The following is a 16773-nucleotide window of genomic DNA, read 5'->3' on the forward strand; positions in this document are numbered from 1 at the left end:
ATTTTGTAGAAAATCCCATATTTTGACATTTTACAGCCTAGTCCATATATTCCTATGGCTCTCACTCGGAATATTTTTAATATACTCAATATTAACATATTGTTAGTAATTATTAAAGATATTTTGTTTTATTATTAACAATCTTTTGGGTAGTTATCAAATATATTTTGTGCTATTCCCAATTTATACCTGCAGTGGTTTTGGTGGTTTTCTCCAGACATTTCCATTTCAATACCAGGAATGCAGAGATGCACCTGGGTGTAAGGTCTAGGGGTGTTCAGGCAATGTTAACTTTGAATATTAATTTAATCCATGAACTAGGCCTGTGGCATTTACAAGACCAAACTAATTGAAATTAATTCAGTCAATTTGTTAATTAAATAAATCAATTCAGATGAAGTGAGACTGAGAACATCTGTTCAAAGCTTCACGGTTCATCCAATTGTATTTCCAATGCAACAGTTAAGTAGTGAGTAAAGTGGTAGCAGAGAACTTGGAGGGGAAAGGTGAGTTGAGTACTTACATCACTGGCCAGGATGGCATTATTTAGGGCCAACACTGTGTTTTTATCATCTGTGACAGAAAGTTTGCACCCCTTGAGGAACTCCCGGTCCAGTTTGTATTCGTACTGCAGGAAGAAAAAATAAGAGATAAAGTAAGAGAGTCTCAGATCTTCTCCAATTTTTTAAAAATTCTGAACAGGGGAGATGAGAAAACGGAATATTCAGGGTATTCTGATTTTCTTACATCACTCTGCTGCAGAGAGGACTTGGCTGCTTGGACAAAGTCAGGCCTGTCAGCAATCAGGTGCCAGTGGGCCTTGGCTGCCTCGTATTTCTTCTTATAATCCAGCTGTTTACAGGGAAAACCAAACAGACAGAGAGTTCATTGGAAGTTGGGTACCTTGCACACAACATACACAGGCCAATTCTCTTTTGGTCTGTGAGAAGAGGCAAGAAAATGCATCTACACCAGATTAGGGCTTTCCTCTGGGTCAGGCACACTGCAGCTTTTCCACTGCTGGGTGCAGAAAGAAAAATGAAGGGGGAGAAAGGAATATGAAGGACTGAAATGATGTCCTGACTTTGGAGAAGGGGAGAACTTTCAAATCCTTCCTACTGAAATGGGTCACCAATAACAAAAAACACAGGACAGCTTCCCATAAAGCTCTTGCTTTGTTTCCGTGAGCATCATTCCAGGGAATTCCTGGGACAGCTGTGTCTCTGCCAGGAAAGCAAAGGACAACAGGAAGAACAGGCTGTGTGACATACAAGGACCTCAAGGACAACTTGCCAGAGTGAGCACTTTAGTATGAAATGAATTAAAATACACTTTATCCTAGCAGCGGATAGGATTAGAAACAATGCCCAAAAAATTCAGTGGAACTGGAAATAATTCCTTGTGGCTTCCACTGCCAGTTCCCAACACCCTCCAGAATAAAATTAAAACATGAACAAGACAGAACTCACGTTGCTGTTCAGTTTGTAGGCGTGTCTGGGAGTTTTAATGTGAACTGAATCTGCCACGACGTTGCAGTGAGATTTACTCTTCTCATACATTTCCTTGTATTTCAGCTAAAGAAAGGCAAAGATGTAAAAACGTTTACAAAGATCATATCAGCATCAACAAAAAAAGCATCAAAATGTGAAAAACTTAATTAAAATTGCTCCTGTCTGGATAAAATCTTAACAGGAGAAAATGACTGGAGAAGCATTCAGGGCTCTGGGCTGGTGATGAGGTGCGGATTGGGCACAGGTTGGATTTGATGGTCTTGGAGGGCTTTCCCAACCTCAGTGATTCTGGGATTCCATGAAAAATTCCATTGATGCAACTTGATATCAAGCACCTGCCTGAAGGAGGGTCCTCTCCAGCAGCACTTCTCTTTAAGCAGAAAATGTGGCAGTTCTAACTCACCACGAGGCACAGACTGAGGTGTAACAGGATCTATTCATGGGCAGTAATTCTGCCTGTTTCTAGATTTTTGCAGCTAAAAGCAATCTTTGAAAGAAATTTATTTTCTGATAGTTACACTAACTGAAAACTCCTTCAGAGAATCTCAGCATTCAGTTTGGAACTTAGAAAATGTCCTTCAATTCACATCTCTTTCTCTCAGTGATCCACTTTAGCATCTGGATAAAATGATTGTTTTTAATTACTGGATTTACTAATTAGGTAGAAATTTACAGAGCATCTGAATGACATTCAGGCTACTTATTCTGCCAGTACCACACTGAGTTTCAGAAGTGCTAGTACCCTCATTTTATTTGTGGAGACCTAAGGAACAACAATACAAAGGACAGAGAGAAAGGGTGGGAGAAGGAATTAGGACCAGGACTCCTAAATCCTATATTATTCTATCCACTCCCTCTTCCTTTCTCTCTCATTTTTACTCTTCTATTGCCCCACAATCAAAACATATTTCTTTTAGATCAGAATATTTACCTTACCTATTCACAATATCTATACAAGAAATTAATAAACACAGCAATGCATGAAATATTTTATTCAATCCTCAAAAAAAAAAAAAAAAAAAAAAAGCCACTAGAGGAAGAAAACCCAGAAAAAAACTTCTCCAAATTAATGATTTAGATATCAGTTCCCGCTCATGGCTTTTATTTCCAGTGAGGGGTGGTTTGCCCCAGTAAAAAAAAGTTCCAAGAGCTCCAGGAGAAAATTATATGAAAAACTTCCTGAAAAACTGGGGGTTTTGAAAAAGCACTGAATGCAGATATTTTACAGGGCAATATGGTCTAAGTAGGTGATGATTTTCACTGACAGTGTTACATAGGCGTTAAAAACATTGGCTATCAAGTCCAAAAGTGAATTTTGTGTGGTTTTGATACCACAGCCACAGAGGATTTACTCACATCACTGATCCTGTCCTTGACCTTGCGCACGTGCAGCAGCATCGGCGTGTCCTGGATGGTGGTGTAGCCCTTGGGCTTGGCTTTGTTGTATTCCAACTTGTAAATAATCTGAAGGGACAAATTTGGGGTTGGATTATTTCTTGGAATCCTTGGTGTCAGCTAGAAATTCCCTAGGGGTGATTATACCACGCCAAAGGATCCACACTTACATCACTGATCTGTTTGTTGACCTTTGAGGTCCGTAAATATTCTGGAGTATCCAGAACTGTGGTGTATTTGTCTTTCTTCTTCTCATAGTCCTTCTTGTACTGAATCTGGAGATGGGGGAAGGCTCCAAGTTAATCACACTGAGGCAAGACAAAATCTCTTCCAGAGGTGGGATTATACCCACGGATAAAATTGCAAAACCCTCCCACAAAGCCAAAGAAAGCAGAACATGCACCGTGAGCTGAATTGCAAACTCCTTCCTTGCCTAAGAGGCTGCCTGTTTATTTGTCTGATTAATTTTATGGTTATTTCAAGCCAAAATCTCCGTGACTGAGCTAAAAAATCAATCTTGGCAGAGCAGTGACTTTTAAACTTCATAATGGACAGTATCTCATTCCTAAATATTCATCATATTCAGTTGAAACTTGGACTTGGTGACCTTGAAGGTCTTTTCCAACCTTAATGATTCTGTGATCAGAATGAAATGTTCATCATCTTGCACAGCAGAAGATAAAAACAATACCAAATATATCACAATGCCAGGATATTTTAAAGGCTTTGACAGCAGGATTTGTGCTTGGTAATGATTTTCTTAAAGATCACCTTGCCCTGCTTGGGTTTCTAAACCTGTTTTCACAGAGTTCAGTGAGAACAGGCTGTTCACCAAGAATGGGAATTCATTGTAGACAGCCTGAAGGCAGCTGGAAAAACTTAAAACACATTTTTTAAAAACAAATTTTCATGCTCTACCCTTTATCAGAAAATAAAACCATGCATTTGAAACGGGACTGTGACAGACAAAATATGAAACATGATAAACAAATAATCGATGATAACACGAAGAACTCGGGGGGACATGAAGGTCAGACATTTCTTTTTTTGAATTCAAACATACTCAAAGTTACCTGCAAGGAGTTTTTAATGAAAGAATAGAAATCCACAGAAAAATGGAAGAGAAATGTCTGAAAGACCTTCAGTAATTTATTACTGAAGAGTGTCACTATTGGCACAGGCAATAACAAAGAATTACAATTCCCTCACACAGAATTGTTTCCTACTGTTGTATTTCCAGTCTATCATTTATATGCCAGTTCCTGATGAGGAATCATTTTTCCCACTGCAAAGGGTGAGGTTACTGCCAGCAGCTGTGATTTCAGAGCAGAAATAACTGTTCTGTGTCTGATACCATTCTGGGCAGAGTGGGAGATAAATGTTGGAATCTCCTTGTCAAATCCATCATGTTCTTTCTGAATTAAGGAACTGGGGTTATGGAAAGGTGGCCAGGCCAAGAAATGGTGTCAGAATGAGGATTGGGTTAGGGAAATACCAGGAAGAGCTAACAGCCAATATCTGAAATGTATGGAAAATTGCTGTTCTATACAAATATGTGCAACACATACCAATTTCTTTATAATGCAAGGAGAAAATGGGGACAAGCTCAGTTTGAGCTGAGCAACGTCCACGTGACAGCAAATATTGTTTCAGATATTCTGTTTTATTTTATCACAGCCAGCATTAAGCACAGTGAGGAAGCTTTGGGGTCTGAACTCCATGGAAATCTAGGGAGCAGTAAATATGACAAGTCCAAGCAGGTAAAGTGGGTATCTAAGGTGTCCTAGAGCAGCAGCTCTGCAGATTACCTGGCTCCACAGGTATGTGTTGTAGAGTGCTGTCAGCATATCTGGCCTCAGAATTTCATTGCATCCGTGCTGCAGGAGCATCTTGGCAAAGGATTTATAGCTTTTCTGTCCATGCAAATGGCAACCAAGGACAAGAGAGACCCATGAACAACATGAACAACGACACAGCTCTAGATCCCAGGCACTTGGAGAGTGGAGAGATTTAGGCAAGGTGCTGTATGTATCCATCCACATGTGCATACAATTTACATCTGAATAATTAGCACTGTTGTCAAGAGTCAATACTAAAAAATTTGCCTACACTCACATTAGGGAAATTAATCATTTCTGGGGGGAGATGAAGGTAAATTAGAGATTAAGGCAAATATGTCCCTGTTGCTTTATCTAGAAATGATTTGAAAAAGAGAGGTTTTAAAAAATAAATGCTTGATTCTGCATTTTTTAAAACCTCTCCAGTGGCTTCAAGAGGGACTGGATTCCTGATGTCCATTGATGCACAATCATGGAAGTACATACAGGACAGATGCACAGAGCAGCTCACACAAAAAGTGACTCCTTTTTGGGTGGCAGGATGGAGACTGTGTGAGCGAGTGAAGAACCATCACAGTATCACAGGGCTGTGATACTGCTGGGTGTGAACGTGGCACACAGAGATTTTAGAGAGAGCTTCTGGGCTGCTCCAGGTGCTCCCACAGTACCTGACTGCTCAGAGTGCTGCCCCACTTGGCCAGCAGATTCCTGGGATCATCCACAATAACGCTGTACCTATCTTTGAGCTTCTCATAGGCAGCTTTATATAATTTCTGCTCAGAATAGCATAATACAGTGTAATAAGAGAGAGTTAAGATATAGAGAGATCACTGTTATCACCTCTTTACAGGCTGGGGTTGAAGTTCATATCCAAAAGAGAAAAAATACATTAAAAATGGGAAGGGAAGGGAAGGGAAGGGAAGGGAAGGGAAGGGAAGGGAAGGGAAGGGAAGGGAAGGGAAGGGAAGGGAAGGGAAGGGAAGGGAAGGGAAGGGAAGGGAAGGGAAGGGAAGGGAAGGGAAGGGAAGGGAAGGGAAGGGAAGGGAAGGGAAGGGAAGGGAAGGGAAGGGAAGGGAAGGGAAGGGAAGGGAAGGGAAGGGAAGGGAAGGGAAGGGAAGGGAAGGGAAGGGAAGGGAAGGGGATTTCCAAATGGTAAATGCATTTCTAAATTGCCTCTGGAAGGCCTACAATTTAAGGATGTCTATATTCCATCCCTTCAATAAGCAATTTTATGGCTGACTTTCTTCATGAAAAGTAACTGCAGAAGCAACTCTGTATTGTAGATTCCTGAGTTGAGTCCAAAGAGAACACAATGAGATGTTACTAAAAACATCACTTAAATAACAAAAGATACTTAGGCAAGTTCAGTTTAATGTATGGAGCCCCCACTGGTAAACTTTTACCCATTTACGTTTATGATATTAAATTTTTCCTTATTTGCTCTATGAACAATAAAAAGACTGAACAATTTTCATGAAAACTCTGGTATTTGTTGCGAAACAGTTTTCCCTACCTAGAACAGGTAATACAGTAATAAACTTACTGACAGGAAATGATACAACATAATGGCTGGTGAAATAGAAATATCAAGATATAAATCTAAATATCTGCTTCTTTGATAAAAAGCATCAGATTTTGATGTGCTTTTCCAACTCTAAGCTGACAGGAGTCACCCTGAACATGGTGTTTACCATGGAATTTGTCCTGGGGGTGTAGAACAGCAATCCTACAGTGGTGATTTGATTTTTAAACCCAGAGGTGTTCATTAACCCCCTTCACTATTAGGTTGTGTAAATTGTTTCTTTAGCACTACAGGAGAAAAACAAGAAAAAGTTGAGTAGTAGAGTGGAAAAATTCCTGAAAAATCACTGAAATTAAACAAGCTGTGGTAACTTCAAAAAGACAAAACTGTCTTCCTAATACCAATAAAGGTTTTGTCAATGTTTTAGGAAAGCAATTGGAATTCTCTCTATGCCTTTTTCAGATGGAAACCAACACAGTGTTACCACACCATCAGCATTATTTAAGTCAGCAAAGGAAAAGCTCCTTTGCCATGAAAAATTAATGAACAGGGGTGGGGATTTCACTTTCTAGGCTCTGCAAACCTTTTGTGTGCTAATACTCAGAAAAACAACAACCTTGTCTTTCATGACTTGAGGATGATCTTAAGGCATCTTCAAGCCTGAATATAAAGAAGGACAACCTTCAACTCTGTATTTACTCACAGACTAACTACTTAAGCCTGAGACGAGAGAAATCTTTACTTACCCCATCCATCAGCTGAGTTGCATATTTAAAATGCTCATTGATTGGAGAGTCAGCCACGTACTTGAACTGGGACTTGGTCTTCTCAAAATTCTCCTTGTACTTACACTGGAGCAAAAGAAAAATCAAACACACAAAACCCAGCCCATGTTAATCTGAAGAAGGATTAAGGCAATGAAAATGTGATTTTAGAGGTAACCTGTGGCAAAATCAAGGGGGAATTATTACATTTGTGAGTTCAACTTTTCTAACAGCAACAAATTGTTGTAAATGTACAGCAAATGTCAAAAGCTGTTCAGCAACACTTCAGAGGGTTTCACTCACCCCACTATAGAGCACTTTATTCTTCTCTGCCAGGACAAAACTTGGAGTATCCCACACGTAACAGCCAGTGCCTTTGAGCCATGCCAGGTCTTCCTTGTATTTGATCTTTAGAAAAGAAGTAAAAAGACTCAGTTTTAAGCAGATAATCGGTGTTGAAATGAACCTCAACACAAGGTGTGGCAAACAGAGTTGCATCCATCATAAAATAAATTAGTTTTTCATATTTTTTTGATGGACTCAGTTTATTCACACACCTAATCTAACATTAGCTATTGGAGTTCCTGTGAGAATTACAAATAATCTTGTACAGTTAAGGGGTCATTGTGTATGACCAGAAATGTACAATTAAAGGTCATTACAGGGTTAAACAAACCTAAGCAAATACAACTGAAATTAAGATGATTTGCTAATTTGACAAGGGGATGTGCTGCAATTTTAGCCATCAGATTCTCTCTGTCAGTTCCCAGATCTGCCAGGGCAGAGTGTAAATCACTGAAAAACGTCACCTCCTTTCCCTTTGTTGAGAAAGAAGGCTTGGGTTTCATTTTGGAAACCACTGGTAACTTTGAGCCTGTGCCATGCAGGAGCTGTTTGAACTCACATCACTGATGGCATCCGTGACCAGGCGGTGATGGGCGTGCTCTGGGCGGTCTGGGATGGATCTCCAGATTCCCAGCTGGCTCATGTAATTTTCCTTATATTTGATCTATAGAGAAAATGAAAGAATTAAGTAAAACAATTGAAGAGAACATTCCAATTCCCCTCTCTTTCTGAAACATCAGAACTAAAAGAGTAGAAAAGAGATTAATTTGTAACATCAACAGCAATCAATATTCCAGAGAAAGAAAGAAATCAACACTAATAATGCTGATATTTCTCTAATTATTTGTCATATTTAAACAGAACAGAAGGATAAATGGCCTATTTTAGGTTATTAAGTGGCAAACACTAATTAGGAATGAAGATGTTGTACATACACTGCTGATGTCATCAGTGACCTTCCTGTGATAGACAATGTCCAGAGCATCCTTCACTGTGTGGTACTTGCCCTTGGTGTTCTCAAAGGTTTCTTTGTAGCGCAGCTGGGAAGAAAATAACACACAAAAGAAGGGATTAACGTGCCAGGAATTGTTTCAGTTAAATTCCTCACTTCTCAGGAATGATATCCAGGGATGTGTTGCTGCCTGACATCCCAAAGTAAGCCCTGAGGAATTTTAAGAGGCTGCAATTGCCTATAATCAGCTGTAATTTCACTGAGATTTATGGTGAAAAATAGAGAAAATTTCACCCAATTCATTTTCAGATTGAAGAAAAAACATCCCTGCATCACAGGACTGCTCTCTAGAATGGCACAAGTGCCACTTTCAGTATAAAAATTCACTTATCCCTTCTTCCCTGTCCTCATCCAGAAGAAAGCAGGAAGATCATCCCAGTCTGTGGAGAAAGACTTTCTCAGAGGAGAAATTCCCATGTACAGAAGAGCTGGGATGCTCCTTGGCAGTATTCAAAAATCACTCTTAGAGCAGTAAGACTAAATAACCCTAGAACAAACCAGCAGCCCTGCATGTGTCCTTTCACATCCTGCTAGTTCTGAAATATATGGAAAAGCTCTCACAAATGAGCATTTTTTAATTGCCTTAAATCACAAATAACTATTCCACGCTTGAAAAAATCCATTTCACCTTACCAACCTCCTGTGCAGCAGCTCAGGTAATTTTTCTCTCTAATCTACTTCTGAATTAAAAAATGAACACATTCTCAGTGGCAGGGCAGTTTACTCCTAACACAAAACTGAGATGAAAAAGCTGATAAAAGTTATTCTATCCTGGCCCCAGCATCAATCACTTCACTCCAGTCTGCTCTATTTGGAGACTTGATGTGTAAACAAATTATTTTAAGTCTATTTTTACTTTGTTGTAAGACCACACTTCAGTGCAATGGGAAATGAAAATGAATTCTAATAACTGGGGGGGAAAGGCCTTAAAGTGGAATCAAATCAAAACTTAACCCTAATTTCAAATGGAAATGGACATGCACATTTTTATGACCCACACTGAGATATTCTCTGCTTTGCATGTTTTTTCTCCAGTGATCTTTTTTCTGTTATTTCCATAAAGAATCCATGGAAAAGCAGCAGCAGGAGTGTTCCTGGAGTACTCACATCACTGGCATTCAGGTAGGCTCTCTTGGCTCTGATCAGCACTGGGGTGTCAGGGACAGGGGTGTATTTGTCCTTCATCTTCTCATACTGGGTTTTGTACTTTTTCTAAGAGACACAGCAAAAGTGAGGAGTGATAATTGCAATTTTAGAAGCATTTGCCAATCTGCAGAAAAGCTTATCTTACAAAATACTGAAACATATTTTCAGAAGGTTTTATTTTATCAGAACTTACAAAGGAAACGTGGAATTTGAGTATAAGAGAGAAAAAAAGTAAGTGAAAGCTAAACAGATTTGAGCCTTGAAATTACCACTAAAATTATAAAATAAACTTGTAAGGAGTTCAGCATAATGGTACCAAATTTAAAAACCAAGACTTTACCTCACTGATCATGTCCTTGACATTCCTGGCATGTGTAAAGGCTGGAGTCTGACCATCAGCATGATGGTGGGGCCTCTCTTTTGTGGCTAGTTCCACATACAAGTACTGCAGCAAGAAGAAGATAATCAAAAAAATACACACTTCAACTAAATTCTACTTTATGTCTCTGAAAAGCAGCTGCAAATTCACAATATACACATAGCCACTGCTTCTTTTAAGAATTTCAAGTCGTTTTTAAAAGGTCTGAAAAGCTTTTGCTGTACTTTAACAACATATTAAGAAGTATCCCCTGTCTGGTTTTATATCAGCACAAATTTTTCACCTGGCTCTGTATTTTCTGTCCTTTCTTGGCTCTTATGAAGTCAGGTGTATCAAGGACAGAAGTGTATTTTGTCTTCAGCTCGTTGCCTGCAGCTCTGTAAACCAGCTGGGAAAAAACAGGTCCAGGAATTATTTCTTCTGCTGTTATTTAGAAGCTGCACAATCACAGCTTTGCAATTATAACTTCTCATTTATTTCAGAAAAAAACCGCAGGGAAGGGTTCATTACAGCTACAAAATTGGGCAGAAATAACAGAATTTACCTCACTCAGATGGGTTTTCAGTTCCTGCACTGTTCTGTATCCAGGGGTATCCAACACCACATTGACTTTAGGCCACATTTTCTTGGCAGTACTTGTGTAGATATAATTGGACTGGAAAGGAAAAGCAGTATTAATAAAGGAAATGTTATAGTGCTACCCAGCAGTGCTAATTGGCTGCATGGCACAAAATCCTCTCATTCTTTGCTCGTTTTCATGTGTTTCACTTCCTGCATGCACAGAAACAAATCCATTGCTGTCATACTCGTTTCCCAGAGGAGAAGTCTTACCCAGAGCTTCCGGAGCTCACGAGCACGGACCATGTCAGGAGTGTCATACAGGAAGCAACCCAGGCCCTTCAACCACCTCAGGTCCTCTTTGTATTTATTCTATGAGAGACATCACAATCAACAGTCAACTTTTGGGAGAATTTCAATCATCAGTCCTTAAACACAGTTACAAAGCATTTCTTTTGTTCCAGAATAGAATGGAAGGGAGAGAAACCCAATCCCACTGCCAGTACAGAAGTTTTGGGCCTCCCACCAGGTGTGTGAGCAGCAGCTGCTTACGTCACTGGTGATGTCCCCGACGTAGCGACAGTGCAGCACGTGAGGGGTGTAGGGCAGGGAGATCAGGTGTCCCTGCATCTTGAAGAAATCTGACTTGTAGATCAGCTGAAAAGAGAGAACAAAACAGCATTTCACATGTTTGCTCAGGGAATAATCCCAGTTTCTTCTGTTGTTCTGTTAGGAGGGCACCTACATCACTGACAGCCTCCTGGGTGGCTCTGACTTGGCGGATTTCGGGCGTGTCAGGGGTGGTGTGGATCTTGTCCTTGTTCTTGTGGTATGTTGCCCTGTACAGCCTCTGTCACAAGAGACAACATTCTGCACTTTAACATAGTTTAAAACATTGGAAAACCTTGAATGGCAAAGAAGCTGGGCACACCATAAGCACTTCTTAGACAAATTACTATTTTCTACCCAGGTGGAGATATTCCACAATTGTTTTCAGTAGGAGAATCTCAGACTCTGATCCTAAAAACATGTAAATACATATATTTAATTTTCATGCTGTTAAAGCCAATTATCAAAAAAGTGAAAAAATATATATAAAACCCAAAACTATTGCAAACCAATTTTACACAGATACAATAATTTCTATTCAACTTTAATCACAGCGAATAAACTTAGGCTGCAATTTTATATTATGGTAACAGTTTCAGCCTGGATCAATGATCCCTCACCATTCTTGATGGATACTTTTCTAAATAAAAGCCTAAAGGAAGAGGGATCCTACAAGTTCCCAGTCAACGTACTCTCATTATGCATATTTTGGGCACTGCAAATACAACTGAAAGCAAATACATATATTTACTGTACCTCATTAATGATTTGATTGACCTTCCTCACGTTTTCAAAGCCAACATCTTTAGGTCCCAGAGTGTAGCCCTTGGCTTTCATGTGTTCATAGGCTTCTTTATATTTCAGCTATAAAAAGTACAACAAAAACAACACAGAAACTAAATCTGATCATCATTCTACTTACAGTGCACTTCTGACAGCAATTTATGCTCTATAAAGAGACATTTTTAGAGATAAACAAGTGAGATGTAGCTGTATCAGAGTTAAATAAATAAACACATCATAATTATTTCTCCCTCTATCATATGGCCCAAGGTTAATAATATATTCCATTTCTCTTGCCTCTAATAAGGTATTTGCATAGTGCTGAGGAAATTTATATTTTGATAGCAAAGGTCCAAGCTGAGAGTCCCTTATCTGGGGCTGCTGAGCATTCCCATGGTGCAGAAGGCTTTAGTCCCTGACTTACATCGCTGCCGATGTGCTGGACGTGTTTGGCATGCTGGAAGTGTGGAGTGTCCGTGGGAAGGCTGTATCCAGTGGGCAGAGCATTCACACCAGCCCAGCGATACAAATTCTGCAAGAGGAGAGAGGAAGACTTTGTGCAACTGTGAGCCATATCTGAGAGGAAAATCCCTTCATCTCAGAAATCCCTCGATCACAACTGGCAAAAGATTTCCCTCATGTCTGCATTAAAATGCATCCTTGTAGCTTAAATGAGGATATTTTCCCACTTTCATTTTAGAGCAGTGACATGCAGCTTCACCTGAAAAGCTAAAACCAGATACTGACATTCAAAGAATTTGGTGTTCCAGTATCAGAAACTCTGTGGAACCCAGTTTTGTACTTACCTCACTCTGTATTTTGTTTGCATTATATGCCCGCTCCAAATCCACTGTTTTATCAGTAGAGATCATCTTGCCTTTGACATTCTGCCTGTAATCACCACGATAGACAGCCTGGGAAAGAGAAAAAGTCGTAATTGCCAGGTTCTCTCACAGAATGTTTTGTTTGCAGACAATGGGAATTGCTCCTAAAGAAACTGGATGAAGGTTTTTTGGCTTCAGGCAACTAATGGTTTTAGTGATTGTGTCTACAATGAGGTGTAGATAACCAGCAATGAATAAATTATTAAAATTAAGTTATTAAAAAATATTAAAAGTCACATTTCTAAAGCTGGTGAGGTAACAGCACTTGGAATAGTGGCTGGCAGGTGAGACAAGCACTTACTTCACTTAAATTCAAGGCACTGAGCACATTCTGGACGTAGACAGGAGTGTCTGTGACCACAGTGAAGTCCTTCTTCATTTTTTCTGCCTTAGATTTGTACTTAATCTGCAGAGAGAAGTAAAAGAGCTCTATTTACTATTTATTTTATCAAATAATTATTCTTTTAACAAAGCAGCACTGAAACAGAAAGTATATTGAAACTATGGCTGGTTATTTAATGAATCCTTCAACCAAGAAGGATAAATAACATTTTCCAGACTACACCTGGAGCAGAACAAAGCTACAGTGAAGTGAAAAAGAAGACTAAGAAGCAAACCCAGAGTTATGCACTCACATCATTGCGAAGGTCATAGGCGTGCTTGGCATGGAGGATTTCAGGAGTGTCCCAGACAAAGCAGCCAATGCCTTTCAGCCAGTTCAGATCATCCTTGTAGACCACCTAAGGAATCAGAGAAGGAACCTGTAAGAATCCCATTAGGATCTAACCCCTCATTTCTAAATCACTCTGAAACACCCTGTCAAATGATGGCAAGGAGAGTTTCTACCACTCTGATTTTTTTTTTGTTTTGTTTGAGAAAATCAAAACTATCCCTTTTGGAATTTAATTAATTTTTGTTCCATTTGCTTCAATTTGGGCAATAAATTAAAAATCCAATGATTTTTTAAAAAAACTACCTGCACATCCTACTGGGCACTGATTTACTGCCAGATCCTACTGCTGGGCTGACCTACCTAAGGCAAGTGTGTAGAAGCTTTGCCCAACCAGGATTTTCTCAGACTTCCTAAGTTTCCACACCTCATACAACCAAATAAAGGACAATTTAGAGACAGGGATGGCTGCATGGGTAGAAGGGTAATGTTATGACCCAAATGCCTACACTGATAGCATTGAAATTATTGAAATTGTTGCACAGAGAGGTTGTGGACTCCCCACACCCAGGAGTGTCCAAGGCCAGGTTGGACGGCTCTTGGAGCACTCTGGGACAGTGGGAGGTGTCCCTGCCCATGGTAAGGGGTGGAAGAGATGAGCTTTAAGGTTCTTTCCAACCCAAACCATTCCGGGATTTTCTGATTCTATTCAACTAAGCCCCATCTCAACTACACATTCATTGCCAAGTGTTACAAAACCACAACACAACGAAGTTAAGCGACGACTTCAGAGCGCTCCTGCGAAATTTTTACTAAATTATTTCCTCTAACAGAGCATAAATGAAGGAATGATCTCAGCAGTGAGCCAGGAAGAGGTGATTTGTGGACTTACATCACTGACTTGGTCGGTGACTTTTCGCACGTGGGCGTTGACCTGCAGGTCTGGCAGGCAGATCCACTCGTGGAGCCGCGTGCGATAATCGACCTCGCTGATCTTCTTCTGGGCATCCTTGGCTGAAATGATGTCCACCATGTCTGGGATAATGTGGACCCTGGCTTTGGTCTTCTCATAGGCTTCTTTGTACAGACGCTGTGGAGTTAAAGCACAAACTGTCGGTAAATTTGGAGGAAATCATTGCTGTTTTCATGGGATGTCAGTGGGAGAGCGATCGCTTTGGCCATGACTAAAACTTGTATCTGGCCTGCTCTAAAAGTAATTTGCAGAATCTCAGCAACACAGCTGAAATATTATTTGTTCAATTTTCATTGTGCTGATGGGTTAAAAGGAGGCAGATGATGATTTTACCCACAATTACACTAAAGGTTTGGCCACGCAGGCAATGCAGTAATTGAATTAAAACTGAAATTTATGGTTGTATCCTAGAATTTGGCAAATACTGAACACTGCCAAATGCACGTGGGAATGTGATGTCTGGATCACAGCACGTGGATTCTTTGAGGGGTGGCTTCTGAGATAAGCATGGCTTTATCAGGAAAACTCATGTCCAGAAGCAACACTTACGTCAATGTTGAGCTTCCCAACTCTGAGGCACCTTGCTGTATTGGGATCATCCTCAACACCTCTGGGGAGGGTGTACAGGGCTTTGAACTTGTCATATTCCTCACGGTACTTGACCTGAGCAGAAGCAAAGAAATGCAACGATTAACTGACTCTGATGAGTCAGTTGTGTTTTTGGAACAAAACTCATCATCATTAAGCAAGAAGTTGAGTCCAACAAGTAGAGAAAGGCTTTAAAGCAGGATTTTGGTTTTCTGTTTTGTCTGAAATGGTGAAGAAAGCACATCATAAGAATCAGGTTGTAAGAATAACAGCTGACTAGAGCATTTTAAAAATCAATAGATGTAGTGTAAGGTACTTATTTATTGTTCCAGCTCTTTCATCTAGAGAGATCTGTGGAGTGGTCTCTCTTAATTCTAAGTTCAGTAAAGCCTAAGATGTTTTCTATACTTAATAAGCATTATTTAAAGATTTTTGGTGTTTTTCTGACCTGGAGGCTCATGACATTTAGACTAGAAAAACCCTAACATTTTCAGTTTGGATTACTATAAAAAAAATGACTTTTTTCTCCATGACAAGAAGCCACAAAGGATTGTTACCCAAACAATTATCAGAGAAAAATTATTATCTACAGATATATATTATGTCTCAGCTAAAAAGGGAAGATAAATTAAAGTTTAAAAAATATTTATATCCGTAGTAGATGCACGACATGAAGGATTTAATTGTTAGAATTCATGATCTGATTAAAAACAATATTTAATTCACTTACAATGCTTGCATTGTGCTTCAGTTCTTTGGCACGTGCTAAGGCTACAGCATCTGAGGGCATTGCATAGCTGGTGGCCTTCACTTTTTCCCAGGCTTTCTTGTAGAGATTCTGTGGGGAAATAGAAAGTTTGTGTGAGTGGAAAAATAATTCTCATAAATAATAACCAACAACCAATAGAAATCAAAAGCCCTTTTGCTTTTATTTAGACACCACACAGTAAAATATTGTAAATAAGACATTAATACCTAATATGAAGTTTAATCTTGACAGTGCATGTAAAGGGTGATAAAAATGCTTTCTGACTATTCATGTCTGCTCTCATATGAGGGTTTTAGTTTTGTTCAGGTGTAATTTTGTTCAGGGAATCCATTTATTAATCCAGGTGTTTTGCCAAGACTGGCATTACACTTGGAAAATATGGCCCTTGCCTGAAATACAACATCTCCCCCGAGATCAGGTAGTGCAGAGGCCAGCACTGGCTTTGATAAGCTCCTTGTTTGGATGTTTATCTTCAAACAGAGTGAGCAAACAAAATAAAACAAAAACCCCACATTAAAGGTCCTGAAGAGAAAAAAAATCCTGTAGAAACACTTACATCACTATAGAGATGTTTCAAACTATGAATTCTTTCTGAATCCACTGTGTCAGTCACAGTTGTGTACTTGTCCTTAGTTTTGTGGAATTCCTCCTTGTATTTCACCTAGAAGATGAAAGCTGGGTTTAGTGAATTGTTTCAATGCTCAGAAGGACAATCCTGAGTAGAAAAGGTGGGGATTCACCTCACTGGCATTGGCAGCACTTTGCAGAGCAGTCACATAGACAGGGGTGTCTGTAACCACACTGAAGTTCTGGAAGTTCTCCTTCCCTGCAGAGGTGTATTTTATCTAAGGAAACAAAACCAACAAAACACTCATTATAGTGCTGAAAATTACCTGGAAATCCCCTGCCTTCCTTTAAAAAAAGCTTCCTTTAAAATCACATCTCTACAACTGAAATTGAGGATTACAGCTAACTTAAGACCAACTCCAAAAGTGACAGGTCATAAAATAGAAATACTCAATATACA

The 16773-nt window shown here is 39.6% G+C and overlaps 1 protein-coding gene across 18 annotated transcripts in view; it reads right to left on the minus strand.

Moving 5' to 3' along the window:
• The window catches only part of NEB (nebulin), a 99509-nt gene that overhangs the window by 26240 nt on the left and 56496 nt on the right, over positions 1–16773 (minus strand). For all 18 annotated transcript variants that reach the window (XM_082285258.1, XM_082285259.1, XM_082285252.1 and 15 more), the window contains exons 97-123: positions 16487–16591; positions 16303–16407; positions 15708–15815; positions 14939–15052; positions 14309–14506; positions 13382–13486; positions 13048–13152; positions 12669–12776; positions 12287–12394; positions 11836–11943; positions 11216–11320; positions 11023–11127; positions 10744–10842; positions 10457–10567; positions 10196–10300; positions 9874–9978; positions 9495–9599; positions 8311–8415; positions 7935–8039; positions 7334–7438; positions 7013–7117; positions 4715–4819; positions 3077–3181; positions 2868–2975; positions 1470–1574; positions 748–852; positions 524–628 (exon numbers count right to left, since the gene is read on the minus strand). In XM_082285258.1, coding sequence (XP_082141384.1) covers positions 524–628; positions 748–852; positions 1470–1574; positions 2868–2975; positions 3077–3181; positions 4715–4819; positions 7013–7117; positions 7334–7438; positions 7935–8039; positions 8311–8415; positions 9495–9599; positions 9874–9978; positions 10196–10300; positions 10457–10567; positions 10744–10842; positions 11023–11127; positions 11216–11320; positions 11836–11943; positions 12287–12394; positions 12669–12776; positions 13048–13152; positions 13382–13486; positions 14309–14506; positions 14939–15052; positions 15708–15815; positions 16303–16407; positions 16487–16591 — 2952 coding nt within the window. The remainder of the gene's footprint in view (positions 1–523; positions 629–747; positions 853–1469; positions 1575–2867; positions 2976–3076; positions 3182–4714; positions 4820–7012; positions 7118–7333; positions 7439–7934; positions 8040–8310; positions 8416–9494; positions 9600–9873; positions 9979–10195; positions 10301–10456; positions 10568–10743; positions 10843–11022; positions 11128–11215; positions 11321–11835; positions 11944–12286; positions 12395–12668; positions 12777–13047; positions 13153–13381; positions 13487–14308; positions 14507–14938; positions 15053–15707; positions 15816–16302; positions 16408–16486; positions 16592–16773) is intronic.

The sequence above is a fragment of the Coloeus monedula genome (genome assembly GCF_965178545.1).
Source record: "Coloeus monedula genome assembly, chromosome: 7".
Taxonomy (NCBI): domain Eukaryota; kingdom Metazoa; phylum Chordata; class Aves; order Passeriformes; family Corvidae; genus Coloeus; species Coloeus monedula.